Consider the following 13,936-nt stretch of genomic DNA (forward strand, 5'->3'; position numbering starts at 1 on the left):
GGGAGGGGCAGATGATCTGGGAACGGAGGGCGGAAGTAGTCCTCTTGCTGCGTCAGAGCTGGTGGAAATCCATGGCTGGGAGGGTCAGACTAACACGAAGACGTTGTATCAAAACGGATAGGGTGCCAAATTTCCAGAGACCGAAAGTGGATCGAAGAGGCCGGGGATAAGCGCTGACTGGCTTGAGGAACCCCGCACGATCGTCTGGAAAGACAGCTACGGTGGGGTAATGGTGGACTCCCGGTCTTCAATACTGCCTCGGGCCCTGGCACCTCAGCCAATTGGGACCCCTGATTGCAGTCGGATTACTGAACCTGACCGGTAAAATTACGGGCCAACGCTAACTTGGGAAGTAATCGAGTACTTTTCTCCTCTCCTCTTCGGTGTTATCACTTGAGCTTTCTCCAGTCAATGGTTGACTATTTCCCCCTCCTCTTTTTTCTTTTTTTATTTTTATTTTTTTGTTTTTTTTAATTTTTGTAATTCCCTTTTTCTAGGTTGCCTTCCCACCTTTCCCCCTCCTTACCTATTCGGTCCTGTGCGATTCGCACTGCAATTAAAAAGTATTAATACCTTGGGATTTCCCCCCCCTCCTTTGCCTGGCACCGTTACTTCTTCTCCTCATCTCCCCTCCTCTTAACATCCCCTTCTATACCAACACCACTCCTCCCTAGTGATACCCCATTTCTTGTTTCTTCATATCCTCCCTCAACATGGCTGACCTTTTCACCACCATCGAGACTCCCACGGCCAAATACGAGCAGCCTTTGGGCCTGTATGTTATCCCGCTCTCCCCGCTATGCCCGCTGTTTGTTGGGGTCTTTTTGCTGACATATGGTTGCTGCGTAGGTTCATCAACAATGAGTTCGTTAAGGCTAAGAGTGGCCGCACTTTCGAGACCATCAACCCCACCAACGAGAAGCCGATTGTAGCCGTCCAGGAGGCGGACGAGAATGATGTCGAAGATGCTGTCAAGGCGGCCCGTGCTGCCTTCGAGGGCGAGTGGAGGAAGGTGACTCCCACCGAACGTGGCCGCCTGCTCACCAAGCTGGCCGACCTCTTCGAGCGTGATAGCGACATCCTGGCTGCTATTGAATCCCTTGACAACGGCAAGGCCTTCACCATGGCTAAGGTCGACGTTGCTGGCGCCGCCGGCTGCCTTCGCTACTACGGTGGCTGGGCCGATAAGATTCACGGCCAGACCATTGATACCAACCCTGAGTCTCTTACCTACACCCGCCACGAGCCCATTGGTGTCTGTGGTCAGATTATCCCCTGGAACTTCCCTCTTCTGATGTGGTCCTGGAAGATTGGACCTGCCGTCGCTGCCGGTAACGTCGTTGTCCTCAAGACCGCTGAGCAGACCCCTCTGTCTGGTCTCTATGCCGCCAAGCTCATCAAGGAAGCTGGCTTCCCCGCTGGTGTGGTTAACATCCTCTCTGGCTTCGGCCGTGTCGCCGGTGCTGCTATCTCCAGCCACATGGATATCGACAAGATTGCCTTCACTGGTTCGACCCTGGTTGGTCGTATGATTCTCCAGGCTGCCGCCAAGAGCAACCTGAAGAAGGTCACTCTTGAGCTGGGTGGCAAGTCCCCTAACATTGTCTTCGACGACGCTGACATCGACAACGCCATCTCGTGGGCCAACTTCGGTATCTTCTTCAACCACGGCCAGTGCTGCTGCGCTGGTTCCCGTATCCTGGTCCAGGAAGGCATCCACGACAAGTTCGTTGCCCGCTTCAAGGAGCGCGCCGCCGCCAACAAGCTCGGCAACCCCTTCACTGCCGACACCTTCCAGGGTCCTCAGGTTTCGCAGCTGCAGTTCGACCGCATCATGGAGTACATCAACCACGGCAAGCAGGAGGGTGCTACCCTTGTCACCGGTGGTGAGCGTCACGGAACCGAGGGTTACTTCATCCAGCCTACTGTCTTCGCCGATGTCCACAGCGACATGAAGATCGCCAAGGAGGAGATCTTCGGCCCCGTCGTCACCGTTCAGAAGTTCAAGGATATTGATGAGGCCATCAAGATCGGTAACAGCACTTCATACGGTCTTGCTGCCGCCGTCCACACCAAGAACGTCAACACTGCCATCACCGTCTCCAACGCTCTCCGAGCTGGAACCGTCTGGATCAACTGCTACAACATGATCAACTACCAGGCACCCTTCGGTGGCTTCAAGGAGTCGGGTATTGGCCGTGAACTGGGCTCCTACGCCCTCGAGAACTACACCCAGGTCAAGACTGTGCACTACCGCCTGGGTGATGCTCTCTTTGCTTAAATGAAATTTATGATGAAATAATGAAATAATTTACAAGTTCCATTTTGGCGATGCCTTTTGATCTTTGCCATTTCATGTAAACATAGGATATGAATTCACGATGAAATTGTGACTACCCACTACACGTTTTTTGGACCGTAATTATGGTATACTATTGGCCTGGACTAGTCAAGATAAACCCCAATAACATAGAATAGACAACTGAAAAATTATCCTAAGATTTTCCAGAACCGAGCATAAACTGAATTCATGCCGCTTTGTCGGCAGTGCATGAACCGAAGCTAATGAAAGGTCGTCTCCATAATTCGCTCGTTGTTAGCATTTCCATGCCGCGGGGTCATAATCCTCGGGTCAATCCACCCCGAGATTCATCTCGGGGGGATAATATACCGAAAAGCCCCGTAACACTCAAACTTCTGATCCAGATCTATGAATACAATAATTAATATCCTTAACCATCCAACAATGCATTATGGCCATGCTCCCCCTGCAAGAATCCACATCAAACCATGTAAATCTAGTAATACACCTAGTATAATATATCCGGTAATCAAACTCTCGACCCCGCACATACATGGAGTAAAAAATATATAATTTCCAGTAGAAGGTTCCTCCAGGCCTCCTTTCGGTATTACCAATCCATTTTAACTAGGACCTACTAGTGGTATATCTTTCAGATACAACAAACGATAGCGTTGTTCTCAACCAAGGCTAAGGATATATTGTTATACGTACCCACTAACATCCGATGATCCCGATTACGGTTCGATCAGCAGTGCAGCATCGATCCATGTGGGTATTATAGTCTGGTGGTGTTACTTTGAATCTAGATTTAGTGAATGGGGTTATGTAACTCAAATCAGTGTCACTAATACTCTATGTAAGGGGGTACTTAGCCACTCTAGTTAATCTGGTTAATCTTATAGGGACTGGTGAAGTATATCGGGGGTTAGGAGTGCATTGTACGGAGTACACTGGTCTGACTAGATGACACCCCACCCGAGCGCAATCTTACCTTGTAAAGTCAGACTGCTGGTTGTGAGCAAAGAAGAAAGTCTCAGTCTGAATGAACTTCTACCCCCGATATCAATCCGAAGCCGGAACCACATGAACCACAGTATAGTGTCAATTATATAGACGGACAGGAACTCTGAATGAATGTACTTTTCGTATTCCTTTGATATCATAATGTCTTCTTCTAGCCCTCAAGGTCGGAACACTATTCCGTTCTCCCACCGGGAATGCCAAGGTAGATACGGTTTCGGAGTTAGGGTTATCAGCTTATCCCCGCCTTAGTCCAGGTGCCGGTCAGCAGGTTAATGTAGGTCCTAGTGTGTTAATTCTTTTTGTTCTTAATATCAATACTAGTACATAATGATGGCATGGATGATACAATGCATTAGATCCTGTAAGTTTGTGGGTAAGGCTCAGAACGTGCATGATATTGTTCTGATAGACATGTGATGAACTATATAGTGCGGCATATGTCCAGACCTCCTAACTCAGCACAGGGCTTATAATGTCTACAGGTCGAACAGACCAACATATTTTCTAGACCCAAATGTGCCATCTTGCCTGTCACCAAGTATAATGGGCCTTTCCTCATGTCGGGAACTGTAGTAAAAATAAAATAATGTCCAAAAGCTTTTGCCCGTATACACGCAATATGAATTGCATTGGTGTGCTGACACGCTCTAAATTGGATACTCCTCTTTTAGGGACAAAGACACCTTTCAAGTCGCCTGCCTTTCTACTTTGTAGATCTATTATTGGGATCATCTTGGATATATCTTCACGAGATCATAATATCCTGCTATTCTCTACATACTTGATAAGTATCCCCAGCTGCTTGGTGCAGAGTTTATAGTATCTCTTCCCGTATGTCAGACTATAAACTAGTTTCCACGCTGAAGAGCCCTGTCGAGATGTATCTTCTGTAGAAAACCTATGGATCTCATTTATGCAGTGTACAGTAAGTGTTAGTACACTTCAGTACAAGATTTGCGCCTGAGCCTTGTACAATTCAATTGGATAAGTTCTACGACCTTTTTAGGATGCGGCGCAGTCCTTGTGCATATTTTCCTTCGTGCTTACCCCTCGTACTTTTGTTCCCTATTATAGATGAACTTCCTAAGCACCCCAGATGTTTTACTACTCCATCGTGTCACAACCGTGGGGATTTAGAAGAAATCAAAACAAGGCTGTTGAAAATATGCCGCGATGGAATTTCGCCGATCCCGACCTTGATTCTTCAAGTTCTTCTGATTCCAGTGATGATTCTATTTTACCAACGGACGAGGATGATGAGATAAGTGCATATGACTTTTCTTCCGAACAAGATTTTCTTGAGGCAATCTCGAGTATCCCAGACGACCCGAGTACACATCTTCCACACCAACCATGCAAGACCAGACTGCGTCCTGGCCGCTTAACATTTAGGAGCCCCAGTGACTATGCTTCGGAACAGAGAAAGATGATAATTTTTAAGGAATTTCAACAGGACCTAAAAGAATGGAATAAGCTTGAGCAAAGAGTGCGCAAAATGGACCCAGAGGCAGTGTAAGTTCTGGAGCAGCTAGGTTACCGAGGGACGGCCAACATGAAGGCTTTATTTACCCGGCAAGTGTCCTATCGGGATCCGGGCCAAAGCTAATGCGTGTACTAGTAAGCAGATGGAACAAATCGAGATGACCGTCCCGCGATATTTCATGGAATTGCTCACAGAAATACCCATGGATTTGCTTAGGGGTGTGCTCAAGAAATCAGCCTTGCTGTCACCCACGCAGTCACCCACGCAATCACCTGTACAATCACCCGTACAACTACCCATAGACATGCTCAGTGACGTGTTTTCCGAGTGGCCCAGGGCATCATACGGGCTAGTATGGAAGACAATATCGGATGAGTTGTTAAACGGACTAGAACAAAGACAAGCTGGAGAAATGATATCTGAGGCGAAACGAGAATGTGCTGGGATTCCGTCGGAAGATATCTACCACGAATCTCCTACACTTGAGCAAGGTCAAATTAGGACTCTTGTTGTTTTCCCTGCAGCAAATGACAGCGACCCTCTGGTCTGCAGACTCAACATCGAGTCGCTTGAAGAAACTTCCAGTCCTGTTTATGCGGCGCTCTCATATTGTTGGGGTACGGATTTGTATTCGAGCTGGCTGTATGCTCTTCCACCCGATGTCCCATTTGATAGGCGAATGCAATGGCAGGACGACCGGTGGGAAGATCTGATACAGCAATGTAAAGGATTCAGGATTGGAGAAAATCTCAAGCGCGCTTTACTTCGTCTACGGAGGGATGACGAGTCTATAACTCTATGGGTCGATGCCATCTGTATCAATCAGAAAAATGAAGAGGAGAAAACACAACAGCTTCTTCAAATGGCGAAGGTGTATCGCATGGCAAACTATGTTTGTGTCTGGCTAGGGGAAGCTGACAGCGATAAAAGAAGTAATCGCGCAATGAGGTTTATCCCGAAAATAATGGACTTTGCATTTCTGGAAAGAGCGGTAAACGATGAGCGCCATGCAGAGAATTGGTATGCGCTCGCTGAACTTATGAGAGATCGCTGGTTCTCTCGGCGCTGGGTTGTTCAAGAAATCTCGCTCGCCAAAGAGGCATCGGTCTACTGTGGTGAAATGGCGGTTCCATGGACGGAGTTCGCAGATGCAGTGTCAATCTTGGTTACGTATCAAGAAAAGATTAAAGGACTATTCAAGGGCTGGAGGGAGGGAGTTCAAACACTTGGCGAAGTCCAGTCATTTGGAGCCAACAAGCTGCTACAGGCCACTACCAGGCTTTTTCAGAGAGACGCCAAAGGTGTTGCTCGAAAACCCCTCAAAGGGATCGAGTACTTGGTGACTTCTTTAAGCACATTCGACGCTAGTAAACTGCGCGACATCGTGTATAGCTTAGTCTCGATCGCCAGTGACACTTATGACCCTGTTTCCTATGACGCTGGACAAGAGGGCGACGACAACAATAAAGCTTACAAGCTCGCCATCGACTATAAGTTGGACGAAGTTGAAGTCTATAGAAACTTTGTCAAGTACTGCATTCTTTCATCTGGGTCGCTTGACATCATCTGCCGCCCATGGGCAATGCCCCGAACGGGGAAGGGTAGATTGCCATCCTGGATCCGACTGCTACGGGACTCCGAGTTCGGGGAGCCGACGGAAGTCTACAATGGCCGTAAGAATGGAGAAGGCCTCCTGGGTCCGGTTGGCTCTCCGCTTTATAAGGCTTCCAGGGGCATAAGATTCACAGATACTTCAACAAAGACCGCCCCACCTCGAAAGAAACGTAAGACGGAAGCCGATGCATCCGACGCAAAAGTGGTTCGACATATGTCTTCCATGCTCTCTGTCAAAGGCTTTAAATTAGCTAAGGTGGAGGCCGTCTCGTTAGCGAATGCGTCGGGGCTCATCTCACGAAGCTCGCTGTTGGATATTGGTGGCTGGGCAGGTGTTAATGAAAGCCCTGAAGAAGTGCCAGATCATATCTGGCGTACGTTGATAGCAGATAGAGATTCCGAGGGGCAGGTTCCACCTACATGGTATCAAAGAGCATGCTTGCGGTGCTTGGAGATTGCTGATACATTTTATAATGGGGACTTCAACATCGACCAACTTTTACACGGACACTCGGACATGGTCCGTGGATATCTCACACGTATCCGAAACGTCACATGGAATCGGAGATTCTTTAGGGCCTTAATGAAAGCTCCACACACTGATAGCGCTTATAGCCCTTCAGGCCAAACGGAAAGAGACAACGAGGTATCAGGCTCTGAAGAAGAACCTAGCTTTGAAGGAGGGAAACGACAGTGGACCGAGAATGACTTATTCGGTTTGTGCCCAGAAGCTACTACGCTGGGGGACTTCATTTGCATCCTATATGGGTGTAGTGTACCGGTCATCCTCAGACAGTCCACAAGGGATCCGAAATGCTACAAAGTAATCGGCGAATGCTACGTCCATGGGAAAATGGAAGGCGAAGCAGTAGAAGACTGCAAGGAAGGGAAAACGCTAGGGACGGATGAGGTTTTCGGGTTGATATAGACCTTGATCCCATGTTATGGTTGTAGATCAAAGACTCGGGATTAGTCAGCAACCTACGTGGCATGATTGTGCTACAAGAGATATCATAAATAGGAAGGGTTAACAGCTACTCGGAAGCTGATGAGTAGATGAGGGGGTCCCGAAGTCATGGTGGTGATGCAGCGGAAGTCACATGCAGAAAATAATGCTTATCTGGCCGTTTATATTGATATACATTTAAATTGACTATACATACCCGGATGAAGACGTCATTCCAAGCACTCCACGGTCCGTCTCAGCCAGGGCAAAATTTGCAACAACGTGGTGCCCATTCACTAGTCAGTATGGGTACCCTCCATACCCTCTTCAGTAGGTGGACCGGCATAATTCTGGTAACCCCAGACCCAGTACCACACAGCAGAGATGATGAAGAAACCAACAAACACAACCGAGGCGTAGTTCATAGTTTCTTGTGTGACGGCCATGAAGGTCGGCATGGAGAAGAGCGGGATGGCAAGACAAGTCCATGCTAAATTGAACATCGGGAGATGTTAGAATCCGTCTGTGGATGCGGGGACCAGGGTTTGGTAGGGCAGGACCGAAGTCCACTTACCAAGACAGACGATATTACAGAACAGACCGAGTGGTCCAAGGTTGAAGCTGCAGTTTTTAATATCCTGTCGCTTACGGAGAAGGAGCGAGACCGCGATTGGGCATGCGTAGCTAAGGGTTAAGAACATGACGCCGACACCGGAGAAGGCGTTATACGCGGCGGTGGAGCCGAAGTAGATGAGACCGAGCAGGAGTTCGATTACCATACCGAGGAGCATCGCGTTCAGGGGGATGTTGTCGAGACGGGGTTCAACCTTCTTGAACCACTTGGAGCCGGGGATGGCTCCATCACGGGCAAAGGCCCAGACGCTTCGGGATGCCGCAGTTACACAACCTACACCACAGATGATTCCGAGAATCAACAACGGGATGAGCAGGCAGAAGGCTCCGGCGGAGTTGCCGGTGGCGGATTTGAAAATGGGCGGAACGGGTTGACCGGATGGGAGATTCGCCAAGTAGGAGATATCGGGGAGCACAAACGCGATGGGGATCAAAAAGGCGAGACCGGCCAGGGCGTTCAGGGTGAGGCCTCCGACGATTGCTTTGGGAACTTGGATGGCTGGCGCGCGGACTTCTTCACACATGCTGATTTTCGGGAGACACACACACGTTAGTTTGGGTTTTTTGGGGGGTTTTTTCGCGACGGGCATAAATGATGGTAGTGGCCTACGAGGTGATCATGCCGGTTGCCGAGAGCGCGTAGGCAGCTTGAAGTAAACCGATACAGAAGGACCAACCTTCTGGCCAGCCGGATTGAGGGGAGAAATCGGTGAAGACATATTTTGCAGAGTGTCTCCCGTTACTGGCGACGACCAGAATGGTGATAATAATGGCAGTCACGCCTACCAGGGTCCAGAAAATGGCAAAAGTCTATAGGTCGAATATACAAAGTGAGATTAGTGACATGGGCACGGGGGGGTCTAGAAAAAAAAAAAAAAAAGGTCAAGTATGCGCTGTGATGATAGCTTGATATACCTCCAGGTGTGTTAGCCACTTATTCCCAAAGGCAGGAATAATATGGCAGATGAGCGTGATGCCTAGAAAGATCAGATAGGTCTGATAGGCCGAGAAGTTCTCTGTGATACCAACTCCGGCAGCGTCGGTAAACACGTTGAGACTCTCGATCAGAAAGAGGGCCGTGGCGAAGTTGACGGCCAAGGTGATGGTGATATTGCCGGCAATGAAGGCCCAGCCGCAGATCCAGGCTGCAACGCGGCGATACTTAACCGGGGACAGGGCAAAGGTTTGATAGTAAACACCACCGGCAGTGGGATAGACGGATGTGACCTCAGCGAGCGATGCGGCGACACACAACATGATCAGGGATACCAAGATCCAACCCCAGATCATATTGGCCGAGCCACCTCCCGCAATGGAGTATAACATCGTCGTCGATAAACCGTAGGGCACCGAGGCCAGAATGAAAACCATGAAGACTACCTGCCATGTTGATCGATTGCGAGACAGTTCTGGCGTGTATCCAAGAGCTTCGAGGTTGGAATCTGCCGTGATCTTGTCCAGCCTGGGAGGCTCCATGATGGATGGCTAGTATGGTGGGGGGGACTCCTTAACGTCGATGTCGGTTAGAAGTCAATAAACGATTTAGGTGCGCTGGGCGTAATGAGGCGCTACGTATCAATCGCATAAAGGCTGCGATTTTGTCGTTTCTTCTTCTAGGGATGATCGGAAAAAGAAAAAAAAAAGGGAAAAGGGAAAAAAAAAAGAGAGCACGTGCTGGAGGAATGTCGGAAAATGTTTTAGAAAAGAAAAAGAAGGAAACAAGGGTGATAAAAGAAGGCTAGTCCGAGGTTAGGAAGATTAATAGGAATTATTACTAACGGATGGATGATCGCTGAGTGGCTCTTTTGGGAGGAACAGACGAGGGAATACGAATCGAATCCTCCCTTTCAATTTTAATTTTCCTTGCAACGTCCAAGTTTCACCACCCCAGAATGTCAGTGGGTCTTGCACTACACTCGAAAGGGGAATTGGGTGGCACAAATAGACTTTAGGCTAACGCTGAGTGGCGACTCACGTTACACAGCACTGCCACCACCGCAACTAATTAGGACACCGCCTACTGAAAGAGGAAGGTTTGTGGAATGCATAAGAATTAGGCGCCAATCTTATCTCGGAAGCGGCCGTCCACGTTGGGATTAAATCTTACCTGAATGAGGGGTTGGTAGTATTCAGTTACCTAACAATGAACATACTTCATTTCATATAATCATAAAATTACAGTCTGCCGGTCGACCTCTCGCCACCTCAATCCAACTCACCTCACCATCTTCGCAGTCCAGCTGCCAAAACATCCTCAAGAATGACAAGACTCGCCGTCGATCAAGACTACCGCTGAGTCGAATCACCCCCAAAAGTGCCCGTTCGATGGTATCCTGCTTCTCCGAGAACCCCCGGCACTCTGTCCCACACACAAAGAGTGGCCACACCAGGTCGTGGGCGAAATATGCCAAGTCCTTGAGATGCGATAAGTGATCGAGAATAGCATCTCGAGAAGCCCGAATGAGGTCCTTGGACGCAGCGGGATCGGAGAGCACGCGGTGACTGTAGATCAAGCTTGCATGGTAATACATGTGCGTTAGGTGTTCGAAATCATGCCGCGCGTCGGGATAATGGAACCGCATGATCTGATTGAGTTGGAGCGCTCGGTCTCTCGCCGTTCCTATTTCGCCCACGACATCTTCTACCCGGATCGTTTCGGTATTGGAACTGCCACTGGAGTTGATTCGCTCGGCTCGGGTCACGCAGTGCATGATCCGGACAAAGTCACCAAAGACGGCGATTTTGTCGTTGATTGGGATATCGTCAATGACATCGTAGGTTGCATCAAACGTAGTCAAGCCGTTGAAGACAGCGGTGAAGTAGTATTCGTAACGAAGGAAATTATCCGCGACGTCAGGAGGTCGGTGGAGTCCAATAGCCTGAAGCTTCCATTGTATGATCGCCCGAGCACCTTGGATGTGTAGTCGCCATTGCGTCGCCTTTGCCGACAGTAGTTCTAGATTGTAGAGAAGGAGAACCGTTGCGAGAACGAACCGGGCCTGGTTGGCACAATCAAACGAAATGGGGGCTCTCAAGAGACGTTCTAGATGTTGTGGTAAAAGGGACAAGACTTTGTCCCGGTAAAATAGCGACTGAGCTTTCAGTTGATGGAAATAAGGCCGGTCGATAGTATATTTATGTGTGAGATCTTCCGATGACATGGCCAGCAAGGAGTAGCGAACGATCGGCGAGGCATGTGAGAGGGGGAGTATAATCTGTCGCCATGGGTTTTCTGGGCCGTCGACCCAAGCGAGCTTCGTCGCAATGTTTTGGTTGAAGTGGTGCAACAATTGACAAGAGAGGCTATCAAGTGGGGAGTTGAGTCCACGGTCTACCGCTGTCAGAGACATAACCTCATGTAAGGTCCGATCAGTTGGTCCATGGAATGGTCTTCTGGGGTCGCCGTCAACAAGTCCCTCTCTTCCTGCCGGTCTCCCTCTACTGGTGACACCTGGTTTCCATCGGAGAATTAATCCATAACCGGGACATTCATAGTTTCGCCGCAAGCACTTTCGGCAACTGGGTAAGGTTCTATCACATTGAATTCGACGCGATTTACATTTCGGACAGTCTACCTTGCCATATCATTGGTTGGTGAGACGTGCTGGGAAATACGTTTCCTTGGGGGCTCATCATTTTACCTTTGGACGCAACGTTCGTCGATGGGGCTTTGGTGGCCATAACCGGTAACTGATATCAAGCTCAACGACGAGACGAAGGGAGCCGCGGTGGATGGGTAAGAACCGATCGTCCGCTGGAAGTTGAGAGAGTCCGAGGGGCAAAAAGATGCACTTCTGACGATCCAATATACGCTTACAAACCCTGCTTATCTAATTTCGGATGAAGCCAAGCAATTCTGGCATGGATATAGTGAGATTGGACACGGTTTTCCAGTGTATCACTGATGTCCATGGAATCGGTTCGATAATCCAAGACCTGTTAAGCTCGAGGTCTTACAAAATCTGCATGGCTCACCCAAAGACAAGCAGTTTTGCCGATGAGAAGCCCGTCGGAAGGCTTGACAGCTTGTGGATCCAACCATCACGCAAAAGGTAAAAATTCCTGCTTGGCTTCCTGTTTGGACACTTGGCATGTCTCCACCGATCCCGACGAGGTCCAGAGACGTACGCGTGGAGTGGGAAGATTAACCATTAAGAACAGTGCAGTTAGGGCAGGAAACCGGTCATACCAATAGAAGCTCTTTCACTCTTGATGTGCACAGACCTTTATATCCAGAGGTTCGCTATTAATTTGCTATTAGTACATAGTGTAAGCTTCTCCCCGGGTTCCCTTCCCGATCTTTCAATCCTCCTCGAAAAGTATTTCACCACCACCTCGATGAGATGCTATGGAAGCCTGGGGCTTACAACTGACTGTGCCAAGCACCCATACTCTGCTGGAGTCCGGGGGTGAGAGCCATGCTCCTCCGATCACTGGCTCCCTTGTCATCGCAGTTCCCTCCTCAAGCTTGAGATCTTCCACCGAGAATTTCCCCAAGTTTGAAATTAGTTTCACGCGATCAGTGACACCTAAACCTTGTGATATCGCTGTTCCCAGCAACAATAAGAGCTATAGTTTTTTCTTCAAACGCAACCAGAAGCACAAATCATCAAGAATTCAGAACTCTCCCCACGCGACCCCACCACTGGAGCCCAACGTTGAGACACTGGTACAATATGACCTCTGCCATGCACCTGATGAGATGGACCCCAAAGAGGGCGAGAATGAAACATGGCTGAAATTCAATTTCTACCTCCCTATTCCGAGCAATATCCCGCCGACAACAGAGACGATCCTAGGAAGCGTGTCTTATGCCATCACTGCGTCGGTAACACCGTCAACGATAGCCAACGCGAGGATACTGAAGGACACGCAGCAAATAAAGGTGTCTCGCCGTGTAGTCTCTGAACAAATCCGGCATATCCGACAGTATCCCGGCGAAAAGGTACTGACCGAACTATCCCTAATACCGAATCAACTATACTCAGACTCGCCCGAGGAGATGAAAGTAGCGTACTCATTAGAATGGGTAGCCCACTCAACCATTGCAAAGGGAGCGCGAGACATGGAAGTGAAGTATGTGGTGGGTAAAGAGTTGAAGTGGAGGGTGGAAGAGACCGTCAAGTACATCTCCATCTCGAGGGGCGGTAACCCGCAAAGAGAAGCCGTAACAACAGCCTGCAAAGAGCAGCGTGTACGGCGACTATGCGAGGGAAAGCAAAAAGGCCACTGGATAGCAACTGGAGGATTACAAGGAGGCGACCATACGATTGAGATCCCGTTCGACGTCAACATCCCAACAAAAGCGAAGGCAGCAGATGGGATAGATTTATCTTCATATCTATGTCATCACCAGGAAAAGGCCTGCAATTGCAGTCCCACCGAAACTACCGGTGTCATAGTCGAGCACAATCTGTTACTGGAAGTTGTTACGGGCCAGGATACCTTTGACGAGGCAACCGGAAGACTTGTAGATCGCAGACCCCGGATGAAGGCCTTCAACGCTATCTTCCCTCTTTCTGTTCGGGATTTTGTCAGTGGTGACAGTATTTCGCTAAGCGAATTCTATGTGGATGATAATCTTCCAAGATATGACGATACATATCTGAGGCCACCCAATTATGCAACCGCCCATTGAACCGATCGTCTTGTTCAGCTTATAGCCGGTTCACACTTGTCCCTATCCCCAGTCCCTTGTACCCAGCAGAAAAGGGTTGACCCATCGGAGAAAATACCACCAAGCCTCTTGATGCTATGTGGTCTTTATGTGATGAAGTGGAGTATCATTGCAGCCCTCCTTTATTCTCATTCCAGGAGTTATTATTTGATTTAGATATACCCATTTTTAATGAATGCCCCTTTGATTTTGGAGACGCGCTATTAGCAACAATAATGAACTAATACTAGGTAGCCACTGCTCTAGTGTGTGCTT

At 48.9% G+C, this 13,936-nt stretch overlaps 5 protein-coding genes across 5 annotated transcripts; 3 read left to right on the top strand and 2 right to left on the bottom strand.

Annotated features, from left to right (window-relative positions):
• Positions 1-543: 543 nt before the first annotated feature.
• Positions 544-2,400, top strand: BDV27DRAFT_129853 (aldehyde dehydrogenase family protein). The gene is made up of 2 exons (XM_032067297.1): positions 544-775; positions 850-2,400. The coding sequence occupies exons 1-2, from the start codon at positions 714-716 to the stop codon at positions 2,279-2,281; spliced, it is 1,494 nt and encodes a 497-aa protein (XP_031926519.1). The 5' UTR covers positions 544-713; the 3' UTR covers positions 2,282-2,400.
• A 2,072-nt stretch (positions 2,401-4,472) lies between these two features.
• Positions 4,473-7,550, top strand: BDV27DRAFT_129855 (HET domain-containing protein). The gene has a single exon (XM_032067298.1). The coding sequence runs from the start codon at positions 4,954-4,956 to the stop codon at positions 7,351-7,353; it is 2,400 nt and encodes a 799-aa protein (XP_031926520.1). The 5' UTR covers positions 4,473-4,953; the 3' UTR covers positions 7,354-7,550.
• BDV27DRAFT_165441 (putative amino acid permease) lies at positions 7,511-9,480 on the bottom strand (the record flags this gene model as incomplete). The annotated part of the gene is made up of 4 exons (XM_032073933.1): positions 7,511-7,861; positions 7,946-8,529; positions 8,615-8,814; positions 8,920-9,480. The coding sequence occupies 4 exons, from the start codon at positions 9,478-9,480 to the stop codon at positions 7,668-7,670; spliced, it is 1,539 nt and encodes a 512-aa protein (XP_031926521.1). The 3' UTR covers positions 7,511-7,667.
• A 657-nt stretch (positions 9,481-10,137) lies between these two features.
• On the bottom strand, positions 10,138-11,746 carry BDV27DRAFT_129861 (Zn(II)2Cys6 transcription factor). The gene is made up of 2 exons (XM_032067299.1): positions 11,648-11,746; positions 10,138-11,577 (listed from the first exon to the last, which is right to left on the bottom strand). The coding sequence occupies exons 1-2, from the start codon at positions 11,683-11,685 to the stop codon at positions 10,164-10,166; spliced, it is 1,452 nt and encodes a 483-aa protein (XP_031926522.1). The 5' UTR covers positions 11,686-11,746; the 3' UTR covers positions 10,138-10,163.
• On the top strand, positions 11,747-13,861 carry BDV27DRAFT_129864 (uncharacterized protein). Its single transcript, XM_032067300.1, has one exon. It carries the CDS (start codon positions 12,353-12,355, stop codon positions 13,640-13,642), a length of 1,290 nt encoding a protein of 429 aa, XP_031926523.1. The 5' UTR covers positions 11,747-12,352; the 3' UTR covers positions 13,643-13,861.
• The last annotated feature ends 75 nt before the right edge of the window (positions 13,862-13,936 follow it).

The sequence above is a fragment of the Aspergillus caelatus genome (assembly GCF_009193585.1).
Source record: "Aspergillus caelatus strain CBS 763.97 unplaced genomic scaffold BDV27scaffold_113, whole genome shotgun sequence".
In the NCBI taxonomy this organism is placed as follows: Eukaryota; Fungi; Ascomycota; class Eurotiomycetes; order Eurotiales; family Aspergillaceae; genus Aspergillus; species Aspergillus caelatus.